This window comes from Mus caroli, unplaced genomic scaffold, assembly GCF_978045245.1.
Source record: "Mus caroli unplaced genomic scaffold, Mus_caroli_1 scaffold_6, whole genome shotgun sequence".
Taxonomy (NCBI): domain Eukaryota; kingdom Metazoa; phylum Chordata; class Mammalia; order Rodentia; family Muridae; genus Mus; species Mus caroli.
In genome coordinates this window covers 30607545-30628298 of record NW_028227261.1, presented here as the reverse complement: position 1 = coordinate 30628298, position 20754 = coordinate 30607545, and the positions used below count along the sequence as shown (strand labels likewise).

The window sequence follows — 20754 nt, the reverse complement described above, 5'->3', positions numbered from 1 at the left end:
CAGGCCTTTCCTTTTTACACATTGGAAGCTTAGCTGGTGGGGTCCTGCCCTGAGAGCATCTCTCCTTGAATTCCTTTTCACACTTTCAGCATGAGCCTTCACTCCAACGTAATCTCCCTGTTGCTCTTTTTCACTTCAAACTGTATTATATTTGTCTTGTATTTCTCTTCCGCTTGCTTATTTTTCATGATAGACCTGCCTAAGAGGAACCATGTGACAGAGTCACTATTAAGCCTTATTGAATTGTCCTCTGATAAGGAAATCAGTCCATTTTTTTTTCAATTTAGTCTCTGGACCAGAATAGAAGGCAGCCACATTCTTTGCCAAAATATCACCAGAATGGTCTCTAGCTCAGTTGCTAATGTTGCTCCCCTCTGATACCTCTTGAATTGGGCTGCCACAGTCCATATGGCTCTCTGTATTACTCTCTTCCAAGCTTCTACTAGAATGGCCCATTCATTAAACCCTGCTTATCGCAGTCAACCACTTTCCTAGTCCAGAGTCACAAAGTCTTCCACATTTCCCCAAAAACATCATGGTCAGGCCTGTCACAATAGCTCACCCCCAGACACTACTAAGGACGAAATATTCAAATATATGAGTCCACGAGGGCTATTTTCTTTTTAATTTTTTTCTTGATTCTTTGTGAGTTTCACATCACGCACCCCACTTCCACTCAATTCCCTGTCCCTTCGTTTCCACCCTTCACCCTTGCAGCCTCCCCACAAAAGAAAATAAAAACAAAGCATAAAAAAACACCTCATTGTCGAAGCTGTAGTGTGTCACACAATATACCTTTTTTTTTTTTTAAAGATTTATTTATTTTATGTATGTGAGTACATTGTTGTTGTCTTCAAACACACCAGAAGAGGGCATCAGATCCCATTACAGATGGTTGTGAGCTACCATGTGGTTGCTGGGATTTGAACTCCGGACCTTCGGAAGAGCAGTTGGGTGCTCTTACCCACTGAGCCATCTCACCAGCCCACAGTACACCCTTTTGTTCACAATTCTTTGCCTGTAAATGTTCATTGCAACGAGCTATTCGTCTGGTTTGAGGTCTCTGGCTTCTGCTACACTATCAATATCGGATCCTCACTAGGACTCTTCTAGACATCTTGTTGCTGTGTGTCATGGAGATACTGCAGCGTTTGATCTGCAGGACTGGCTATGAGAGCTCTTTCCATCCAAACTACCATACCTTGTAAGCCTACCACTCGGGAGCCTAAGGCAGGAGAGTCAGTGGGTGGAGAGAATATATCTTTGTGTGTAAAATTGTCAGAACTAAATTCTCATTTAAAAATATCTGAGGAGGTGGTAATAGAGAAACAACCTAGCAGTTAAGAGGACCTTTAGCTCTTGGTGGCTCACAAACATTAGTAGCTCTAGTTCCAGGGGATATAACACCTTCTTCTGATCTCTGTGAGGATCAGGTTCACACACAGTATACAAATACCCATGTTCATGAAATAAAATAAACAAATAATAATAAAAAAGATGTCTTCTTAGGGATGGGGCGGTAGCCAAGTTGGTGGACTGCTTTCCTGGAATCAGCAAAGCCGTGGGTACAATCACCAATGCTAGGTAAACTGGGTGCCATGGGACACACCTATAACCCTAGTGCTCTGAGGGCAAAGGGAGAAGAATCAGAAACTCAAGTTCATTCTCAGCTATATAGAGCTTAAGGCCAGCCTACTCGAGGATACATGAAACCTCGACTCAAAAGTGTGTCAAGTTTGGGCATGGTGGCTTATACCTATCCCAGCATTCTAGAGATTATGAGGGGAAGAGTGCCTCAAGTTTTAGAGCAACCTAGGCTATGCAGCAGGTTCAAGCCAGTTTGGGCTAAAAAGTGAGACCCTGTTTTAACAAAACAAAAGATGTCTTGAAACATAAATGTTATTAAAGGAATTTTTATACAACACAAAAGGCATAAAAAGAACAAGAAAAGTTATATTAAAGAAGAGTTTAGGGGGCTGGCGAGATGGCTCAGTGGGTAAGAACACTGACTGCTCTTCTAAAGGTCCTGAGTTCAAATCCCAGCAACCACATGGTGGCTCACAACCACTTGTAATGAGATCTGACGCCTTCTTCTGGTGTGTCTGAAGACAGCTACAGTGTACTTATGTATAATAATAAATAAATCTTTGGGCCAGAGTGAGCAGAGGTTCTAAAGATTCAATTCCCAACAACCACATGAAGGCTCACAGCTACAGTGTACTCATATACATAAAATAAAATAAAATAAATAGGGCTGGTGAGATGGCTTAGTGGGTAAGAGCACCCGACTGCTCTTCCGAAGGTCCAGAGTTCAAATCCCAGCAACCACATGGTGGCTCACAACCATCTGTAATGAGATCTGACTCCCTCTTCTGGTGTGTCTGAAGACAGCTACAGTGTACTTACATATAATAAATAAATAAATCTTTAAAATAAAATAAATATTTATTTTAAAAAAGAGCTATTACATATTAAAAATATTTTAAATTTTATATACATGTACATATCTCTGTGTGAGAGTATAGGTAATTATGTGTGTGTGTATCTCTGTGTGTATATGTATTTGTGTGTGAGTGTATATGCATTTGTGGGTATATCTCTGTGTGAATATATGTATCTGTATGTGAGTATATATGTATTTGTGTGTGTATTTCTATGTGTATATGTATCTGTGTGTGAGTGTATATTTGTGTGTGTATGTATCTCTGTGAGTATATGAATCTGTGGGTGTGTATCTCTGTGTGTATATATGTATCTGTGTGTGAGTGTATATGTATTTGTGTGTATATCTCTGTGTGTATAAGTATCTGTGTGTGAGTGTATATTTGTATGTGTATGTATCTCTGTGTGCATATGTATCTGTGGGTGTGTATGTGTATGTGAGACATAAATGCAAAGGATGCATTTGCAAAGGAATGCCAGAAGAGGACATCAGATATCCCATGAGCTGGAGTTATAGATGGCTGACAGTTACTGATCCAGGTCCTGGGAACCACACTTAGGTCCTCTTGAAAAGCAGAGAGTGATTTTAATCTTTTAGTCATCTCTCCAGCCCCCTTAACATAATTTGAAGACTAAAAATATTAAGGGTATAACTACCTACAGAACTGAGCCACCCTTCTAGGAAGCCATAAACACCAGGAAAGCCGAACATTTTGAGGTTCTAGGTGGTGGGTGGTAGCACAGAGATGAAAACATTCAAGGGATAGATCCCCCATATTTAGGGTGGTTAGATCCCCCAGCACACCCCACAGCAGCCGTGATAGCTCAGCAAGCACTGAACTCCTGACTGCTTCATACTGGAGAAGCCGAACTAGAAATGTTTCTGACTTGGGAACATGTAGCTCAGTAGAGAGTAGAAATGGTACACACCCATCAGGCATTCCTGCTCACACGTGGGGGACATTGGGAGCTACAGAGATAGCTGAGTGGTTAAGAACACTGGCTGATCTTCCAGTGGACCCAGGTCAACTCCAGGCACCCATGTGGTAGTTCAGAATGCTCTCTAAATGTTTTTAGGGGAAAACATTTCTTTTTAATTTTAAGAAAATATGAGGTGGTAAGAACTCTGGGCTGGGTCATAGCTCAGTAGTAGAGTGTCTGCCTCGTATGCACAGGTGATCTTCAGCACTTCAAAGGAAAAAAAAAAAAGGACAGGAGGAAGCAGGAAAAGCATCATCACTGTCAGATCCACAGCAGCCTTGAAATCTCTCTGGGCACTGTTAGTATAGTTTCCTATTCTTGTTTTTCAAGCACGGTTTCTCCTTGTAGCCCTGGCTGTCCTGGAACTCACTCTGTAGACCAGGCTGGCCTTGAACTCAGACATACACCTGCCTCTGCCAGTGCTGGGATTAAAGGCTTGTTCTATTCTACTCTTGAGTAGTTTAAGGTTTTATTTTCTTTCTTTTTTAAAATTCATTTTTAATTTATATTTTATTTATTTATTTATTTATTTATTTATTTATTTGAGGCAGGGTTTCTCTGTATAGCCCTGGCTGTCCTGGAACTCACTCTGTAGACCAGGCTGGCCTCGAACTCAGAAATCCGCCTGCTTCTGCCTCCCTAGTGCTGGGATTAAAGGCGTGGGCTACTACTGCCTGGCTTCTTTCTTTTTTTAAAGAGGGTTTTGTTTCTGCCTCTGGACTCTTGACTTCATACACCCCTAGCAATTTTATATAACAAATGCCTTATCCTTGTAATCAAGGATCTCTCTCTCTCTCTCTCTCTCTCTCTCTCTCTCTCTCTCTCTCTCTCTCTCTCATGATTTACAGGTTGTGGCCCAGCTAATCTAACAACAGTTGCCTATGAACTAAAGGTCCAAGAATCCAGTAGTCATTTGGTCTACAAGGCTGGATGTCTCAGATAGTCTTCCAAATATGCTGGAATCTGGAAGTAGTAAGCCCTAATGCCAGTGTAGGGATGGACTTACCATCGAGGCAAAAGTAGGCAGGCAAAGAGCAAGGTTTCCTTCTTCTTTGTCATTACATAGGCTTCCAGCAGAAGGTATGGCCCACAGTAGAGGCTTCTCTTCCCACTTCAAAAAATTCAGAATTAAGGGTGTATTTTCCCAGATTATAAGTGGGTCCAGATTATAAGCAGATCTTCCCACTTCAAATTAAGCAAAAATCCTTCACAATTGGGCCCCAGTTTTTGGTTGTTTTGTTTTATTTATGTTAATTCCAGATGTAGACAAGTTGAAAAGCATGAATAGCCACTACAGGTTTCTTCTTTAATTGCTTCTATACCTAATTTCTTGAGATAGGGTTTCTCATTGAACCAAGGATCCTCCTGCGCGTACACTCTCAGTGATAGGATCTGGGGTATATGCTGCCACACCCAGGTTTTATGTGCATTCTGAGAGTCTGAGCACAAGTCTTTATGCTTACATAGTAAGCACTTTACTAACTAAGCCATCTGCCCACTGAAGTCTACTAGATTTAAACATTTTTTTAAAAAAATTTAAGTTTATGAATTTTCTGTCTGCAAGTTTATCTGTGTACCATGTGTGTATCTGTTGCCCTCAGATGTCAGAAGAGGGCACTGTGTCTCCAGAAATGGGAGTTACAGGTGATTGAAAGCTGCCATGTTGGTCCTGGTAACAGATCCCAGGTCTTCTGCAAGAATAAATGCTCTTAATTGCTGAGCCATCTCTCTAGCTCCTCTATTAGCCTTTGCCAGCTTCTTTCTGTAGGCAGAAAACTGAAGACTCATGGATTTTTTTCTCATAGCATTTCATGTAGTTCAAGCTGCCTTCAGACTTGTTATTTAGCTAAGGATAGCCCTGAACTCTTGTCCCTGCTGTCTTGTCCTTCTGAGTGCTGAGATTGCAGGCACTCACCACCTCAGTTCAGAGGTTTAAAAATTTGAACTTGTTTTAAAGCAAATGTTTTATTTTAGAAAAACTCAATCATTCAGGCCGTGGTGATACATGTCCTTATTCCCAGCACTTGAGAGGTAGAGGCAGGTGGATGCCAACTGACTATAGAGTGAGTTCTAGGACAGCAGGGCTACACAGTATAACCATGTCTCAAAAAATCAAACCAAACCAAACCAAACCAAAACTCATCAATCATACAGAGAAGATATTTTTAAAACATGAATCTAGTATACACTACACACACACACCCACACCCACACACACATATTTGGTTTTTCAAGGCAGGGTTTCTCTTTGTAGCCCTGGCTGACCTGGAACTCACTCTGTAGACCAGGCTGGCCTCGAACTCAGAAATTTGCCTGCCTCTGCCTCCCAAGTGCTGGGATTAAAGGCATGCGCCACCATGCCCGGCAATAACGCTTTGATGTTTCCTTAAAAATTAGTCCATTTTCTTCAGGGATATGGGACATGAGATGACACCCATGCTGCAGAAGATAAGCCCATGCACATGCAGACATCACTAAGTGGACCAAGTGGGTTTGAAAAGGCAGAGTGAATGGCAGGGGGCAGGGGAAGGGATTTGATCAAAGCACATATGCCTGCATAAAATTATCAAATAATAGAAAACAAAAACATACATTTTAAATAGAAACTATGTGTACTGTCTCTAATATTTGATTATAATTTATAATACAAGGTATTTCCTCTGGTGTTTTCACACAATTTTGTTATGGTTGACCCTTCTCCTCAAATCAGAATCCTCTTGCTCCCATGCCCTTTAGTATCTTTCGTGCTCAGCTTTTTCTCATTTTAGATCTTTGCCCCTTATGTGCTCCAGTGGGGTTCAGGTTCACATGTGATGATTAGTCTTATTAAGTTGATGGGATTTAGAATCAACTTGGAGACAGGTATCTGAGTTTGTCTGTGAGGGATTTTCTTGGTTAATTGAGCTATGAGACTTTGTCCTGACTATAGGCCAAAAAAGAGAAAGATGGTTGAGCACTAGTTGTCTTTCTCCTATGTTCCTCAACTGTGTTTGTGGCCAACTGTCTCAAGCTGTTGTTGTCATGACTTTTTCGCAACAGAATGTGCACTGGAGCTGGAGGACAAAACATATTCTTCCTTCTGTAAGTGACTTTTCAGGATATTTTTCACATCAACAAAATAGTAACCAGTGTATACAATCAGTACAAGAAGTGGGGTAGACAGATATAGAAATGTGCAGATTGCCAAAATTGAGAGTTCAAGCAAGTTTGATGTTGTGTCAAAGATGGGACCTGTTAAAGAGAAAGCCAGTGCCCTGCACTGCATCAATAGGGAAAAGGCTCCACCCCAGGTCAACACCTGATTCAGCAAACCCTTCAACTTGTAAAAAGGTAATTTCATTTGAAAGGAGTGAGTCTGAACTAAGAGAACAACTGAAAGGGTTCCCTGCTCCTCAAAAGCAACAGCCTAAGGATGTGTTTCCTTAGGGTCATCACACAGAGGCTGTTGCAACTGTTCCCCCCCACACACACTTATAGGCCCTGTGTGGCAGCAGCATCTGAGTAGTAGTGGTTTTGACAGAATGAAAGACAAAGCTGAGGGTATCGTAGACTCCTGTACTACACTTCCTAAGAGCCACTGAGGCCAGATTATGTGTGGCAGAGTTGAAATCCCTGCAAAGAAGACTTGAGAGGCCACTACATGAAAGCTGTGAGTGGGGCTGGAGAGATGGTTCAGTGGTTAAGAGCACTGGCTGCTCATCTAAAGGACCTGGGTTCAATTCCCAGCACCCACATGGCAGCTCACAGTTGTCTGTAATTCCAGTTCCAGGGCATCTAACACACAGATACACAGGCAAAATACCAACGGACATGAAAAGAAAAAAAGAAAAGAAAAAAGAAAAAGAAAGCTATGAAAGTAAAGCTTAAGTTGCAATGGAGACCAGGAAATCTCAGGATGTTGGGAGATGCCAGAACCAAGGGATCTACATCAAAGAAAGATGTATGTAGGTCAGTAAGAAGGCCCAGCAGGTAAAGGTACTTCGTGCTAAGCCTGGCAACTTGAGTTGTCCCCCCGCCCCCAACCCATGTGGTGGAAGGAGAGAGCCAAATCCTCCTGTAAGTTGTCCTCTGACTTCTACTTGTATTCTGGGATGTGTGCATGCTCCCCCAATAAAGTTGAGGGGGGAGGATCCATTCAATTGTCAAAGCAGGCAGGGAAACAAACAGTGAAGAAATGAAAACTCAGCTTAGCTTGACTTTCAGGCTGTCTGATGGCAGGTGCTCACTGACAGCACACTTCAAACAGTATGATTTCAAACAGTATGATTTGGGAAAAGGTTTCCAGGAAGCCATCATTTCAATCCAAGCACACAGTAATGCTTAAGGTGTGACCACACAGAAATCCCTTTGCAAAGTACATGTGGCTATAAGGGTGCTGTAACTAAGAGGCCTAGCATCTGCTGTGATCTCTGACAAAGATAGCATAGAGGTCAGCAGGCTATAAAGTAATATGACATCCCTCTAAGGATGGGCTCTATTAACTGGGGGCTAAAGAGAAAGGTCTAGATAAGGGAAGAGTTTGGAATAAACATTTTAGATGAGGTCTCTGGAGCCTCTGCAGATAGAAAAAAGATCACCAGTTCGTTAAGAAAATCCACTCCTGGCTTTTTGGATGGGAAAGCAGGCATTTTATCTCCTCCATGTTTAACATTCTGGTTTCCCTAGTGATCTGTAGGCAAAAAGACCTTTGTGCCTCCAACATAAAGTTAAAAATAGAAAGATAAAGGAGGGGCTGGAGAGATGGCTCAGCGGTTAAGAGCACTGACTGCTCTTCCAGAGGTCCTGAGTTCAATTCTCAGCAACCACATGGTGGCTCACAACCATTCGTAACGAGATCTGGCACCCTCTTCTGGAGTGTCTGAAGACAGCTACAGTGTATTTACATATAATAAATAAATCTTTAAAAAAAAAGAAAGATAGATAAAGGAACACTGCATGGAGTGAAGCTTGGTCAGCAAAGAGGTATGTTCTGCTGGCAGCAGAGCTGGAGGGCCAGGGCTACCTAGACTTCTAGAGTCCAGTTAAGTCCATCAAGATGCCAAATACCAGACATAGAACTTCAGGACTTGGTGTTTCCCCTGTTGGATTTTGGACTTGCTTTGGTCTGAGAAATCCTTGCTATGCCCCTATTCTTCCATTTTGAAATAGTTCATCTTGTGACATTGTATATTGGAAATATGTAGCTCAAAAATTTAAAAACATTTGTGTGTGTGCATGCATGTGCACACATATGTCTGTATACTGCAGGTTAGCTGGCCTTCTGTCTCTACCTCCCATACTATTTGTAGGAACGCTCAGATTATACATCTGTCTAGTTTTATATGAGGTCTGGAGATCTGAACTCAGGTCTTCATGTTCCTGCAGCAAGAGCTTTACTCACTGAGCCATTTCCCCAGCCTCTGGCTTTATCTTAACTAGTTCTATCTGCAACCATCCTCCTTAAATAAGGTGATATTCTGAGGGTTCTTATTTCAACGAAGTTTTGAAGGACAGAAACATAGTAAATAACAGAGGCAAGTCTGTATTATATACCTAGCTGCTGTCTCAAAAACAAGCCTATTAGCCATAATGGCCAAGTCATGGGTTCTCATTAAGTAGAATACTATACAGCAGTCAAAATAAAGAACAGCTTCACAAACCAAGGATATATCTCAAAAACAAGACTGGATAAAAGCCCCAAATTTTAATCTTTTCAGACAAAAAATTTATACCGTATTAGAGGTTCCATCACCATTAAGTGGAATGATACATAATTGTTTAGTAATAATTTTGATTAATAAATGTCCAAGTGTTATGTTCTCCTAGTATCCACCTTTCTAAGGAGATGCTCATTAAAAAAATGGAGAAGGGCATATACAGTGCCATCTAACACTTCTGAGCTTTGAAATATCTCCATATCTCCTTCCAGTTTTTTCTTTTCTTTTTTTAATTATTTTATTTTTTTGGCTTTTGGAGACAGGGTTTCTCTGTGTAGCCTTGGCTGTCCTGGAACTCACTCTGTAGACCAGGCTGGCCTCAAACTCAGAAATCCGCCTGCCTCTGCCTCCCGAGTGCTGGGATTAAAGGCGTGCGCCACCACGCCCGGCTTCTTTTCTTTTTTAAAGATTTTATTTATTTATTTTATGTATATGAGTACACTGTAGCTGTCTTTAGACACACCAGATGAGGGTATTGGATTCCATTACAGATGGTTGTGAGCCACCATGTGGTTGCTGGGAATTGAACTCAGGACCTCTGGAAGAGCAGTCAGTGCTCTTAACCACTGGGTCAACTCTACAGCCCTCCATTTTTTTTTTCATAGCCCTGTCTCTTTAAGAAGTCAATCATATCGGAAGTGAGAATGCTGGGACGGCTAGGTCTAGGGCATGATGGGAATAGAGGGCGGGAATGAAGGCAGGGACGTCCAATTACCTCAGGTCTAGCGCATAAATAGGAGTGCGCACGCGCAGTTGGCAAGGTGTTGCGTTGCCATTCCTCAGGCGATTCCAGTAAAGGAATTTGTCATGGTGCCCACGGGAGACCTTGAATGCTTTTGTGCATTCTCCGACTCGCGTCTCATTGGAGGTGGGTGTCCTACGGGGCTAGAGAAAGCCGCTCAGGCCTGTGGGCTTGTGGGAGGGGCAACGTACCACGTGCCCAAACGGGGCGTGGCCCTCCACGTGACTAGGCGCCGCAGGAGGTTCTGGGTAGCCTCACGTGACAGGACCCATCCTCTTCTGGCGGGGGCGGAGTGGCAGCTCGTCACGTGACAGGCGGCGGGCTGCGCTGCGTGGTGCCGTAGCATCCTCAGGCTCGCTGCAGTTGGCGGCTCGCGCGCTCCGTTGGAGACTGAGTTCCTCCGCCGGCCCTTGGGGGGGACAGGCTGGGGAATTCTGGTTGCGAACGGGAACGCCGGAGAGCTTGCGACATTCAGAGGAGGGATACGCGCCTGTAGAGTGTTACAACTGTGGCAAGTGGTGGAAAGTTCTCGACCCGGCTTCGCAACAGGGTTTTTTAAAAACCTGTTGTTTCTATGGCTGGCTGGAATTGATGACAGGCCTTTTGCGAGGGTTTCCTTTTTAGCTTGGCTTACATTTGTACTGTTTGGGAATCAAAAGAGAGCCCAGACAGGTGTTTCTAGCAGCCATTCTCAACCTATGGGTCACGACCCCTCACAGAGTCGCATATCAAATATTTACAATTCGCAACTAGCAAAATTACAGTTATGACGGAGCCACGAAATAATTTTATAGTTGGGGGTCGCCACATGAACCGAGTTTAGGAAGGTTGAGAATCACTGGTTTATAGGAAGACGTTAGGGGGAGTTGCCTCCAGAATGTCCAGTTGGCCCACCTGCAAATGGGAACCTAGCGTTCTAGTTGTGATGATGTCTTAGGCTCTGAAGTGGCTTTAGGTTGAGAAATTGGTTCTTGTTGTTAGTGCAGGCTGAGGTAGAGGCAAAAGTGAGGCCTCACTTGGAGCAGACATGAGTCACATGTCAGTGTCCATACAATCAGAAATTTAAGTACAGAGTCCAGCTGTCCACTTGCTAGCGTCCTTTTGTGGCGTGTTCATCAGTCTGTATCGCAACAACCTCCAATATAGTGAAGACCATAGTGCTTGTCTAAGACTTTTCTCATTGGAAGGTAGCTAATCCAGGAGCAAAAAGAACAGTTAGTCCTAGTCCCAGAAGGGTATTGCTCAAATGCTCGACCCTGAAGCTATTAACATGTTAGTATGAAGGAAAACAAAACCCGAGTACCAATCCTTTATATTATGTTTTAGGAGTCATCTTAGTTTTAGATGGGAGAAGAACTCGGCATAAGCAATTAGAATGAAAGAACCTTTGGATGGTGGATGTGACAAAGCAATGGCACAACAAGGGCTTCTGGACAGAATTAAAGAAGAACCTGATGATGCTCATGTAAGCATTTTCTTTTGACTTTCAAAATACTAAAAATTATTAGCGTTAGAATTGGTATTATTCTGGAGAATTGGAAATGAATGGTACTCAACGGTTTCTGGTTTATAAGTTGATACAACCCAACTGATTAATTTTTTTCATCCATTAGGTGAGTCCTATTGAGGCTGGGGGATATACGATTAAGTAGTAGAGTGTATTCCCAGTGCTGTGAGTGCACAGTTGTCAGTGCTAGTCCAAAATGAATGGAGCCTCCAAATTTTATTCATTGGAAACTTACTCCTGCTGCAGCGTGATTGCTGGAGGGTGACCCTGAGAGGTAATGATCCAAGTACAGGCTCTGTCATTACCAGGAGTGGCTTGGTTTTAAAAGCCAGTTGGGCATTTTGCTTGCCGTCTTGTTCTTTCTTGGGCACTCTCCTACCCTTTGCCACATTGTAATGTGACTAGAAGGCTTGACTAAATACAGCCCCCCCCCCCTTGTCTTGGAATTCACAACTTCCAGAGCTGTGAGAAAATTTCCTTTCCTTCTAAATGATCCTGCTGCGTGGTTTTCTCTTAAAGCAATATGAAAAGGGTTAGACAGTGCATTAATCAGGTTTTTAGCGCTTTGGATGAGAAAAGGTCATGCTAAGTGTGGTATTTGTTTTTGTTAAAGAAACAAATATAGCGGCTAGAGAGATGGCTCAATGGTTAAGAGCACTGGCTGCTCTTCCAGAGGTCCTGAGTCCAATCCTCTACAGTAGAGCGACATGGTGGCTGACAGCCATCTTTAATGGGATCTGAAGCCCTCTTCTGGTGTGTCTGAAGTGAGCAGCACTGTACTCAAGTACATAAATAAGTCTTAAAAAATATAGAAATGGTAATGATGATTAGGGACACTAATAGATGGTGTAATGTGTAAGATATATCGTATAGTAGAATGTGGCATTGATGTGATTATTAATATCATTGCATGCCTGAGAGTGTGCCATTATCTCGCTCACATCTCTGATACTATTATTTTACACACGAGGATGCCAGAACTCAAAAAAGCTAAGCATGTGTATGGGTCAGTTCGTAAACATTAGATAGGGTTCAAACGTAGATGGTAAGAGTTCAGAAAACATGCCACTCCATATGTAGCTTGAGTCAAGAAGATTCAGCAGATCAGAACCTTATGAATTTTGATTTTGATTTTAAGAGCAATGGAGAGACATTATAGGATTAGTGTGTTTTGAGACAGTCTCATGTAACCCAGGCTGTCCTTAGATTTACTGAGTAGCTCAGGGTGACCTTAAACTTCTGATCCTCTTGCCTTTGCTTCTCAAGTGCTGAAATTACTGGTGTGTGCCTCCATGCCAAGTTTTCATTGCAGGGACAGTAATATGAAACAGAACAATCTGGAAAGATCATTCTGGCTATTCCCTAAAGATAGATTAGAAACAAAAATAATCTGTGGAGTAGAGAGTCAGTTATTTTGGCAATAATTTTTTTCTTTAATCTTCTTGAGCAGTTCTTTGTTTTATGATCTTTAGTTACTGACTTTATTGTAGAAACATAGCAATAGTATTTATTTAAGCATACTGAAAGTTAATAAATTAAAAGTAAGATTTAATGTCTCACTCCATCTCACAGCAGGGTTATTCCAGGGCAGAAGTGCCAGGTAGATTTTGTCTTGCTTGTGAGTTCCATGCTGGCTCTGCTCTGGCAGTGAGCTGAGAAGGTTCGAAGGTGGTGTGTGCAGTGTGTGCAGTGTGCAGTGAGTTAGTGGTGGAGGCCTCCAGTCTACTGACATCTCATCTCATGCTTACCTTCCCTTTAACTGGTAAATTGTTCCTCTTGCCTTATCTCCTGTAACCATTTGTCTGCCAAGTTATGTGGATTCTGCTTTTTAAATTTATTTTGAGTCTAATTTCCATTTCCCCATTTTACCATTTTTCATATGGAATGTCCTGCACCAGTCCTTTACTTGTGTGGCCCTCCAAACACTGAGGACTGCTGCCTTTGGAGTCTAGTTAAAAAATTACTTATTTACTTTTATTTTATGTGCATTGGTGTTCTGCCTGCTTATGTGTGTGAGAGTGTCAAATCCTGTGGAACTGGAGTTACAGACAGTTGGGAGCTGCCATGTGGGTGCTGGGAATTGAACCCATGCCCCTTGAAAGAGGAGCCAGTGCTCTTAACCACTGAGCCATATCTCCAGCCCCCAGATTTTGTTTTATTTATTAAATTTTAAAATTATTTTATATGCTTTATTTTTTAATTTTAATACTGTTTTTAATGTGTGTGTGTGTGTGTGTGTGTGTGTGTGTGTGTGCGCGCGCACGCGTTACATGAGTTTGAGTGTTCTGGAGATAAGAGGAGGGCATCAGATCCCTGGCTGGAGTTTTAGGTGTTTGTGAACTGATTGATTGGGTCCTGAAGCTGAACCTAGGTCATCTGGAAGAGCCTAGAGTTTTATATCCTGATCCTCAGTCAGTAGGTAGACAGAGACAGACAGAGACAAGGGGCCTGCTGTGATCTTTTGAAACCTGAAAGCCCACTCCAGGGACACACCCTCTTCAACAAAGCCACACCTCCTAGTTCTCTGTCAGTTCATCAGTTGGAAAATAAGCAGGCAGTTGCATGAGCCAATCGGTGCCATCACATTCAAACCACCACACTTACAGCTGCTTTCTCAGCATCTTAAAAGCTTTTCTGTCTAGGAATTTCCCATGCCAAGAGAATTAGGTGGGTTTGTTTTTGTTTTTGTTTTTGTTTTGTTTTTTAAAATTCAACTTCATTCAAGTTCTCAGGACCCAGGCAGAATAAAACAGATGATTGGCCAGACCATATAGGATTTTTGTTTGTATATTTTCTGATTTTGTGTTCTTGTGTGAATGTGTGTCTCTGTGTTTGTGTTCCTTGTGCTTTTTGTTGTTGTTACCTGTTCATTTTCTAATGAGAGAGAAAGGGTGTAGATTTGTGTGGGTGGACAGGTAGGAAAACATCTGGGAGGAGGGAAACTGTGAGTAGAATATATTGTATGAAAAAAAATGTATTTACAAGTAAAAGGAAACACTTTTTTTTTTTTTTTTTTTTTTTTTGGTTTTTCGAGACAGGGTTTCTCTGTGTAGCCCTGGCTGTCCTGGCACTCACTTTGTAGACCAGGCTGGCCTCGAACTCAGAAATCCGCCTGCCTCTGCCTCCCCAGTGCTGGGATTAAAGGCGTGCGCCACCACGCCCGGCTGGAAACACTTTTTATTTATTTATTTATTTATTTATTTATTTATTTTTGGTTTCTTTGAGACAGGGTTTCCTCTGTGTAGCCCTGGCTGTCCTGTCACTTATTTGTAGATTAGGCCGGCCTTGAACCCAGAGATCACCTGCCTCGGCCTTCTCTGTGCCACCACTGCCCAGCAATAAAAATATTTTAATTGAAATAGAATTATATCATTTTCTTCTCTCCTTTTCTTCCTTTCAGCCCCCTCCAGGCACAACTATATAAATACCACCTCCTGACTTGTTTTTTTTGTTGATAGTGTATATGTAGTTCCAGGGCTGACCTCTCTGCACTCTGCACTGGACAGCCGTTAGGAAAGGTGCTCATTCCTGGGAGAGGCTGATCTGTCTTCCAGCAGTCATTGCTGCCTGTAGTTCTATGTGCTAGGATGGGATTCCATTACAATTTTACCCCTCTATGTAAACACATTAATTGATAATGCAATTGGGAGTAAAATCTAAAAGCCATTTCTTGGTGATACACTTTTTCCTGCAAGGGTCTACCTCCTGAAGGTTCCATCACCTTGCTAAACAGGACTGCTAACTGCATGAACCTCTGTGAGACATGCTCCCTTCAAAGTCCTAGCCCACAAAGGACGTAGCTTGAGTGTTGATTCCCAGATGGCGGTGCTCTGTGTGGAGGGTTTTGGAACCTTTAAGAGGTGTGGCCTAGATGAAGAAATAGGTTGCTTGTGGACAGGTCTTGAAGATTATATAGCTTGATGTATTTCCTGATCCCTAATACAGATGCTACTGATGGAATCTCACTTGGCATTCCTCCCTACCATGAAGAACACTCTATCCTTGTGGACCAATATAAGTATCTTTTCTCTTACTTCTGTCATCTGTTTTGCCACAGGAAGGAGGAAAGTAGCTACTGTAGGTACGAATGTAATTCACAGGGTCATACATCACAAACAAAAGGATAAGCCAGGTGTGGCAGCTATGCTTTTAATCCCAGTACTCAAGACACAAGCAGGAAGGTCTTTTTGAGTTCAAGGGGAATTGGCAGGGTGGGAAAAGTATGAAATTGTCACAAAAAATTAAAAAAATTACATATATGGATGTTTTGCCTGTATATGTTTAAATGCACCACATGCATACATACCTGGTGCCTACAGAGACCAGAAGAGGGCCTAGGGCCTGGAACTGGAGTCAGAAATGACTGTAAGCTACCTGTGCGGATGCTGGGACTTGAACTTTGGGTCTTCTGGATAATCAGCAAGTGCTGTTAAGCATTGATCCATCTCTGTAGGCCCAGTAAATTTCTTTTAAATACTTTAAAATATTTTTCTTTATTTCTGTATAAAAAGGTTTATTTGTATTTGTAACATGTGTGCATGTAGTATGTCCATGTGTGGTATGCTGTGGTTCCCAGTCCTCTGCTTCCTCCCTCTCGGGGTGTCCAGACACCTCTGCACATCTAGGCTGGAAGGACAAAGAGAAGTCTTGGAATGGGTGGGGTTCTCCTGGAGGTCTAGCTGGGAGTGAGTGTGGTGTGTGAGAAGGGAGAGAGAGGGCCTTCTCTGAGGATTTTAGTGTTACTCTTTTAGATGAAGGCCTTTGATGGTCTTCAACGAAACAGCTCTCTTAGATGATCTTAGCTTGTGTACGTAACCTTTATTCAGGTGTGAACTCGGGTATATATGGACCTTGGAGAGTAGGAAGGAATTTTCAGATACATGAAAATTCTTGGCTAGAGTTTAAAGTTCTGTGAATGCCCCATTTGTGTGGAGAGGAATTCTAGGAATCCCAGGGACTTGGAGGGCAGGTTTTTATTGGGGGGGGGAGGGGAGAAGTTTGTATGTCTGCCAAGAAATACTCAACTTTCCCTAGATAAAGAGAGTGGGGAGTTGGGATCCCAGACAAGGTCAGAGAAGAGGAAGCCTGCTGCTAAAAGGAGTCCTCTATTTTACACCAAGCTCAGATGAGCTCTCTGATCTTGGTAGACTTTGACCTTAATTAACCAGATTTCGTTACACATTTGAGTGTAGGTGTCTGTGGAAACAGAAGTGCAGATTCCCCAGAAGCTGGAGTTACATGCAGTTGTGAACTGCCTGGTGTGGGTGTTGGGAACAGAACTCAGGGCATCTACACTTCCTAAACCGTCTCTGGCCCAAGAACAAATTGAAAAAACAAAAAGTAGTGATGAGGGTTAGGAAGATGGCAGAACAGTTAAGGGCACTGTTCTTACAGAGAACCCAGGTTTGATTTCTAGTAGCCACATGGTTGTTCAAAACTAATTTCAGTTCCAGAAGATACGACGCACTTTTTGACTGCTGTGGGTGCCAGGCACATATGCGGTGTACAGACACACTGGCAGGCAGAACATGCATACAAATAAAATAAGTAGATCTGAAAAATGAGAAGCGGCAAAAGCAGGAAATCAAGGATGTTGACATCATTGGCTGTAACTTCAGGTGTGCTGAAGACCACATTGTAAAGGGACATAAAAGCAGCCATTAAATTAACAACTGGGAAATGATAGGCTGTTTTAGAATTGTCTTAACTAGGAGCCCAATTGCATTGAATTCAAGAGGGAATCAAAGTGAGACCATAGAGAAAGAATGAAGTACTTGTTTTTAACATTCTGTGTATATATATATATATATATATATATATATATATATATATATATATATATATGATTTGTGTGAATGTGGGCTTGTATGTGCTGTGGCAGGTATGTGAAGGTCAGATGGCAGCTTTCCTGGGTTGATTCTTCCCATCATGGGGTCGGCAGGTGGCTCAGGTCATCAGGCTTGCCATTTTCCTCTGAGCACCAGCCAAGAATGACATTCTTATAAAGTTTGACAGGAGGGAAAGGGGAGAATAGTAATAGGTTCTAATATATTTTCACTAATATATGAATAGAGAGGAAGGAACCTAGAGAGAAGTGGAAGGTAAGAGGGGACTGGATGGAGTGATGAGGGGAAAGGAGTCTTGAACACTTAGTCACAGGTGCCTTTCCTGTGATGTGAGAGAACAGTTTAAATGGTTTGTAGGTAGAGTGGGAGGGAGAATGAAGATGCTTGTTTGTTTTCTCTTGGTGAATTGAAAGCAGTGAACAAGAAACATTGAAACTGCAAGCAATGAAGGTTTAAAACTTGGGAAATACGGAGTGAGAGTGCACACTTGGGAAATAAGGTATGAGGGTGCCCACCTTTAACCCAGACAAAGGGAGGTGGGTCTCTAGGAGTAGACACCAGCCTGGTCCCCAGGATCAGGAACTCCAGGCCAGCCAAGGCTAGTGAGACCCTGTCTCTATAAAACAAAACAAAAACCCAACCAACCAAATGAACCTCGCCAATAAATACCCCTGGCCCTCCCCACTTTAACAAAACAAAACAAAACTCCAGGGACCTGTATGTAGAGCATTAGATAATATTACATACAGGTTGATAAGACAGCATAATTTCATAATTTTAAAATCTAAAGCTTTCTTTCTGGTACACGGAGAAAGTAACTATGGTGCTTCCACTCATCTGCATGTGTCAGTAAATAGTTTAATAAATATTAGCCTGAAACTAGCTAAGAGTGATCCTCCTGCCTCCTCCTCTTGACGACTGAGATTGTCTTCATACCTACATTGTGTAAGTGAGCTATATCCCAAGTCTGACCCTCCTACCCCCCAAAAAACCCTTTCTGTTCTGAAATATATCAGGTCATTCGGCAAGAAAAGAAAAACATGAGGTAATTGACTTCAGCATAAAGATAGCTTCATAATAACAATTTTTTGTTGTTTAAGGCTTATATATCCTAAGGTTTTTGTTTGTTTGTTTGCTTGTTTGGTTTTTTTGAGATGGTCGCACCCTGTACAATATACCTTGGCTTGGAACTCATTATATATGCCAGACTGGCCAATAACTTGTGGTATCTTTTTTCTTAGTCTCCCCAGGTATTGAGTTTAGTAGGCTAAACCAACACAGCCGTCTTCATTTTCTAACATTTAAAATAAATATATTAAGGATAAAACTGATTTAGCTTATAATAATACTTAAAATGCTTGTGTGTGGGTGTTATAAGCTGCCCAGTGCTGGTGCTGGGAACCTAATCCTTCTCTTCCCTGTGGAAGGATTCCACAGGGAAGAGAAGGAAGCATTCTTAACCGATGAGCCACTTCTCCAGCCCCGTTGTCATGACTTTATATATCATAAGCATATTGCATTGAAATGTTTGTATCTCATTGATTATTAATAGATGTAACAGATTGTAAATCTATTGGCTAAATTGACTCTTTTAGGGCCTACGACTATAGCTCCTGGTAGAACATGTTTGCCTAAAATTAACAAAATCTTGGGTTCAGTCCAGCATTGTATAAACCAGGTGTGGTAGCTCAAGCTTGTAATACTGGGTGGAGCCTGAAGGATCAGAAATTGGAGGTCAGCCTAGGTACACTAATCACTAATTAAGATCTGAACTTTATGCCATTTATGGTTAATCTCATGCACTCTCTTGCAATAAAAGAGTGATACTTATTATAATAAGTAGTGTGAAGGTACTTGTGCAAGTATTATATCAATCTGAGATTAGATTTCCAGTATCCACCTAGAAGCTGAAATACCATCCAAACACCACACCGTATATGAAATACCCTATTGCTAAAAGTCACTAGAAGCCGCTCAGGTAAGGGGTGAATGGGATTCCTACAGGCATCTTATTCAGACCCCCTTGTGGAGAGCTACAGTGGTCATTCTGGTACAGTGGCAGAGGGATCTGGTCAGGAAATGGGAGGGTTACAGATCAATGCTCCTTTGGAAACTTGATGTCTTACTGGGTGCTAGAATGTAAATTTAGAGATTTATTGTTGAGTAACTTGAATTCATGGATTTTTAAAAAATCAGTGTTTAGACGTCACTATTTGTTGGATCCACTTATTTGCCACCTGAATTGATTGAAATAAAATCACACAATGGTTTGTACGTTTGTAATAACTTCTATATTACTTACAATAAAAATTTAGGTAGCAAATTTAAAAAGTTGAGCATAAGATATAAATAAGGGGAAGTGTGACGAAGAAAACACCTGCCATTGACCTCTGTCATCTGCATGCACTGCCCATGCTCACTCCCACACATCCACTACACAGACACACAGAGAAGTAGTGTCACCTGCATGCACTGCCCATGTTCACTCCCACACATCCACTACACAGACACAGAGAAGTAGTGTCACCTGCATGCACTGCCCATGCTCACTCCCACACATCCACTACACAGACACAGAGAAGTAGTGTCACCTGCATGCACTGCCCATGTTCACTCCCACACATCCACTACACAAACACAGAGAAGTAGTGTCACCTGCATGTACTGCCCATGCTCACTCCCACACATCCACTACACAGACACAGACACAGTGTCAAGACTTGAATAGCTACATATTCTCTTATGTCAAGATGACTTTTGAAAAATAATATAACTGCAAATGTTTTTAAATTTTGAAAGATGAACTTTGTAAAGATTGTATCTGTTCTAATAATTCTGATTTTTGAGGTATTTGTGAAGGAGGCTATGATTAGCATGCATAAGAGATGTATTGGCAGAGTCAGATGTTTAGTTGAATTTCTAGTTTATTCATGCATACAGTATTTATTTCTCCCCCTCTCTCCTCTCTTGTTTTTAAGGAATATGGACCTCAAGAAAGTGAACTAAAAATCAGTGCCGTGTTTTCAGCCGGTGACACTTCTCTCGGTAAGAAGTAAGACGAGCTAAGTCTGTTACAGTTGGTATTGTTTAGTAGGACTGAGGGCAGCACCTCTTCCTGAAAATCTCTCTCCTCCTTTAGAGTTATCTTTCAGTGTGGGAGCCGATTATCATTGGTCTTTTAAAAATTGAAAGATATTAAGATTATATCAGGGGGCTGGAGAAAAGGCTCAGTGGTTAAGAGTACTTGACTGCTCTTCCAGAGGTCCTGAGTTCAATCCCAGCAACTACATGGTGGTTCACAACCATCTGTAATGGGATCCAATCAGTGTCTTCTTCTGGTGTGTCTGAAGACAGTGGCAGTGTACTCATATACATAAAATAAATCAATACATCTTAAAAAAATGAAGTACATATCATAAGGGGATGCATGTATTAAAGAAATGTATGCTTTATAAAACATGTGCTTCTAGATGTGGTAGAGCATGTCTTTAATCATAGCATTCAGCAAGCAGATACAGGAGGATCTCTGGGTTCAGGCCA

General features: G+C 41.9%; 1 protein-coding gene across 4 annotated transcripts in view; it reads left to right on the top strand.

Moving 5' to 3' along the window:
* Positions 1 to 9872: 9872 nt before the first annotated feature.
* Positions 9873 to 20754, top strand: part of Zmym6 (zinc finger MYM-type containing 6) — a 46110-nt gene continuing 35228 nt past the window's right edge. The window contains exons 1-3 of one of the 4 annotated variants that reach the window (XM_085838938.1): positions 9873 to 9987; positions 11188 to 11326; positions 20193 to 20259. In XM_085838938.1, coding sequence (XP_085695064.1) covers positions 11237 to 11326; positions 20193 to 20259 — 157 coding nt within the window. In that variant the 5' untranslated portion in view covers positions 9873 to 9987; positions 11188 to 11236. Of the gene's footprint in view, positions 9988 to 10163; positions 10373 to 11187; positions 11327 to 15313; positions 15450 to 20192; positions 20260 to 20754 lie in introns of those variants that run through there. The other 3 variants (XM_029476488.2, XM_085838939.1, XM_029476489.2) reach the window with 3 other exon arrangements.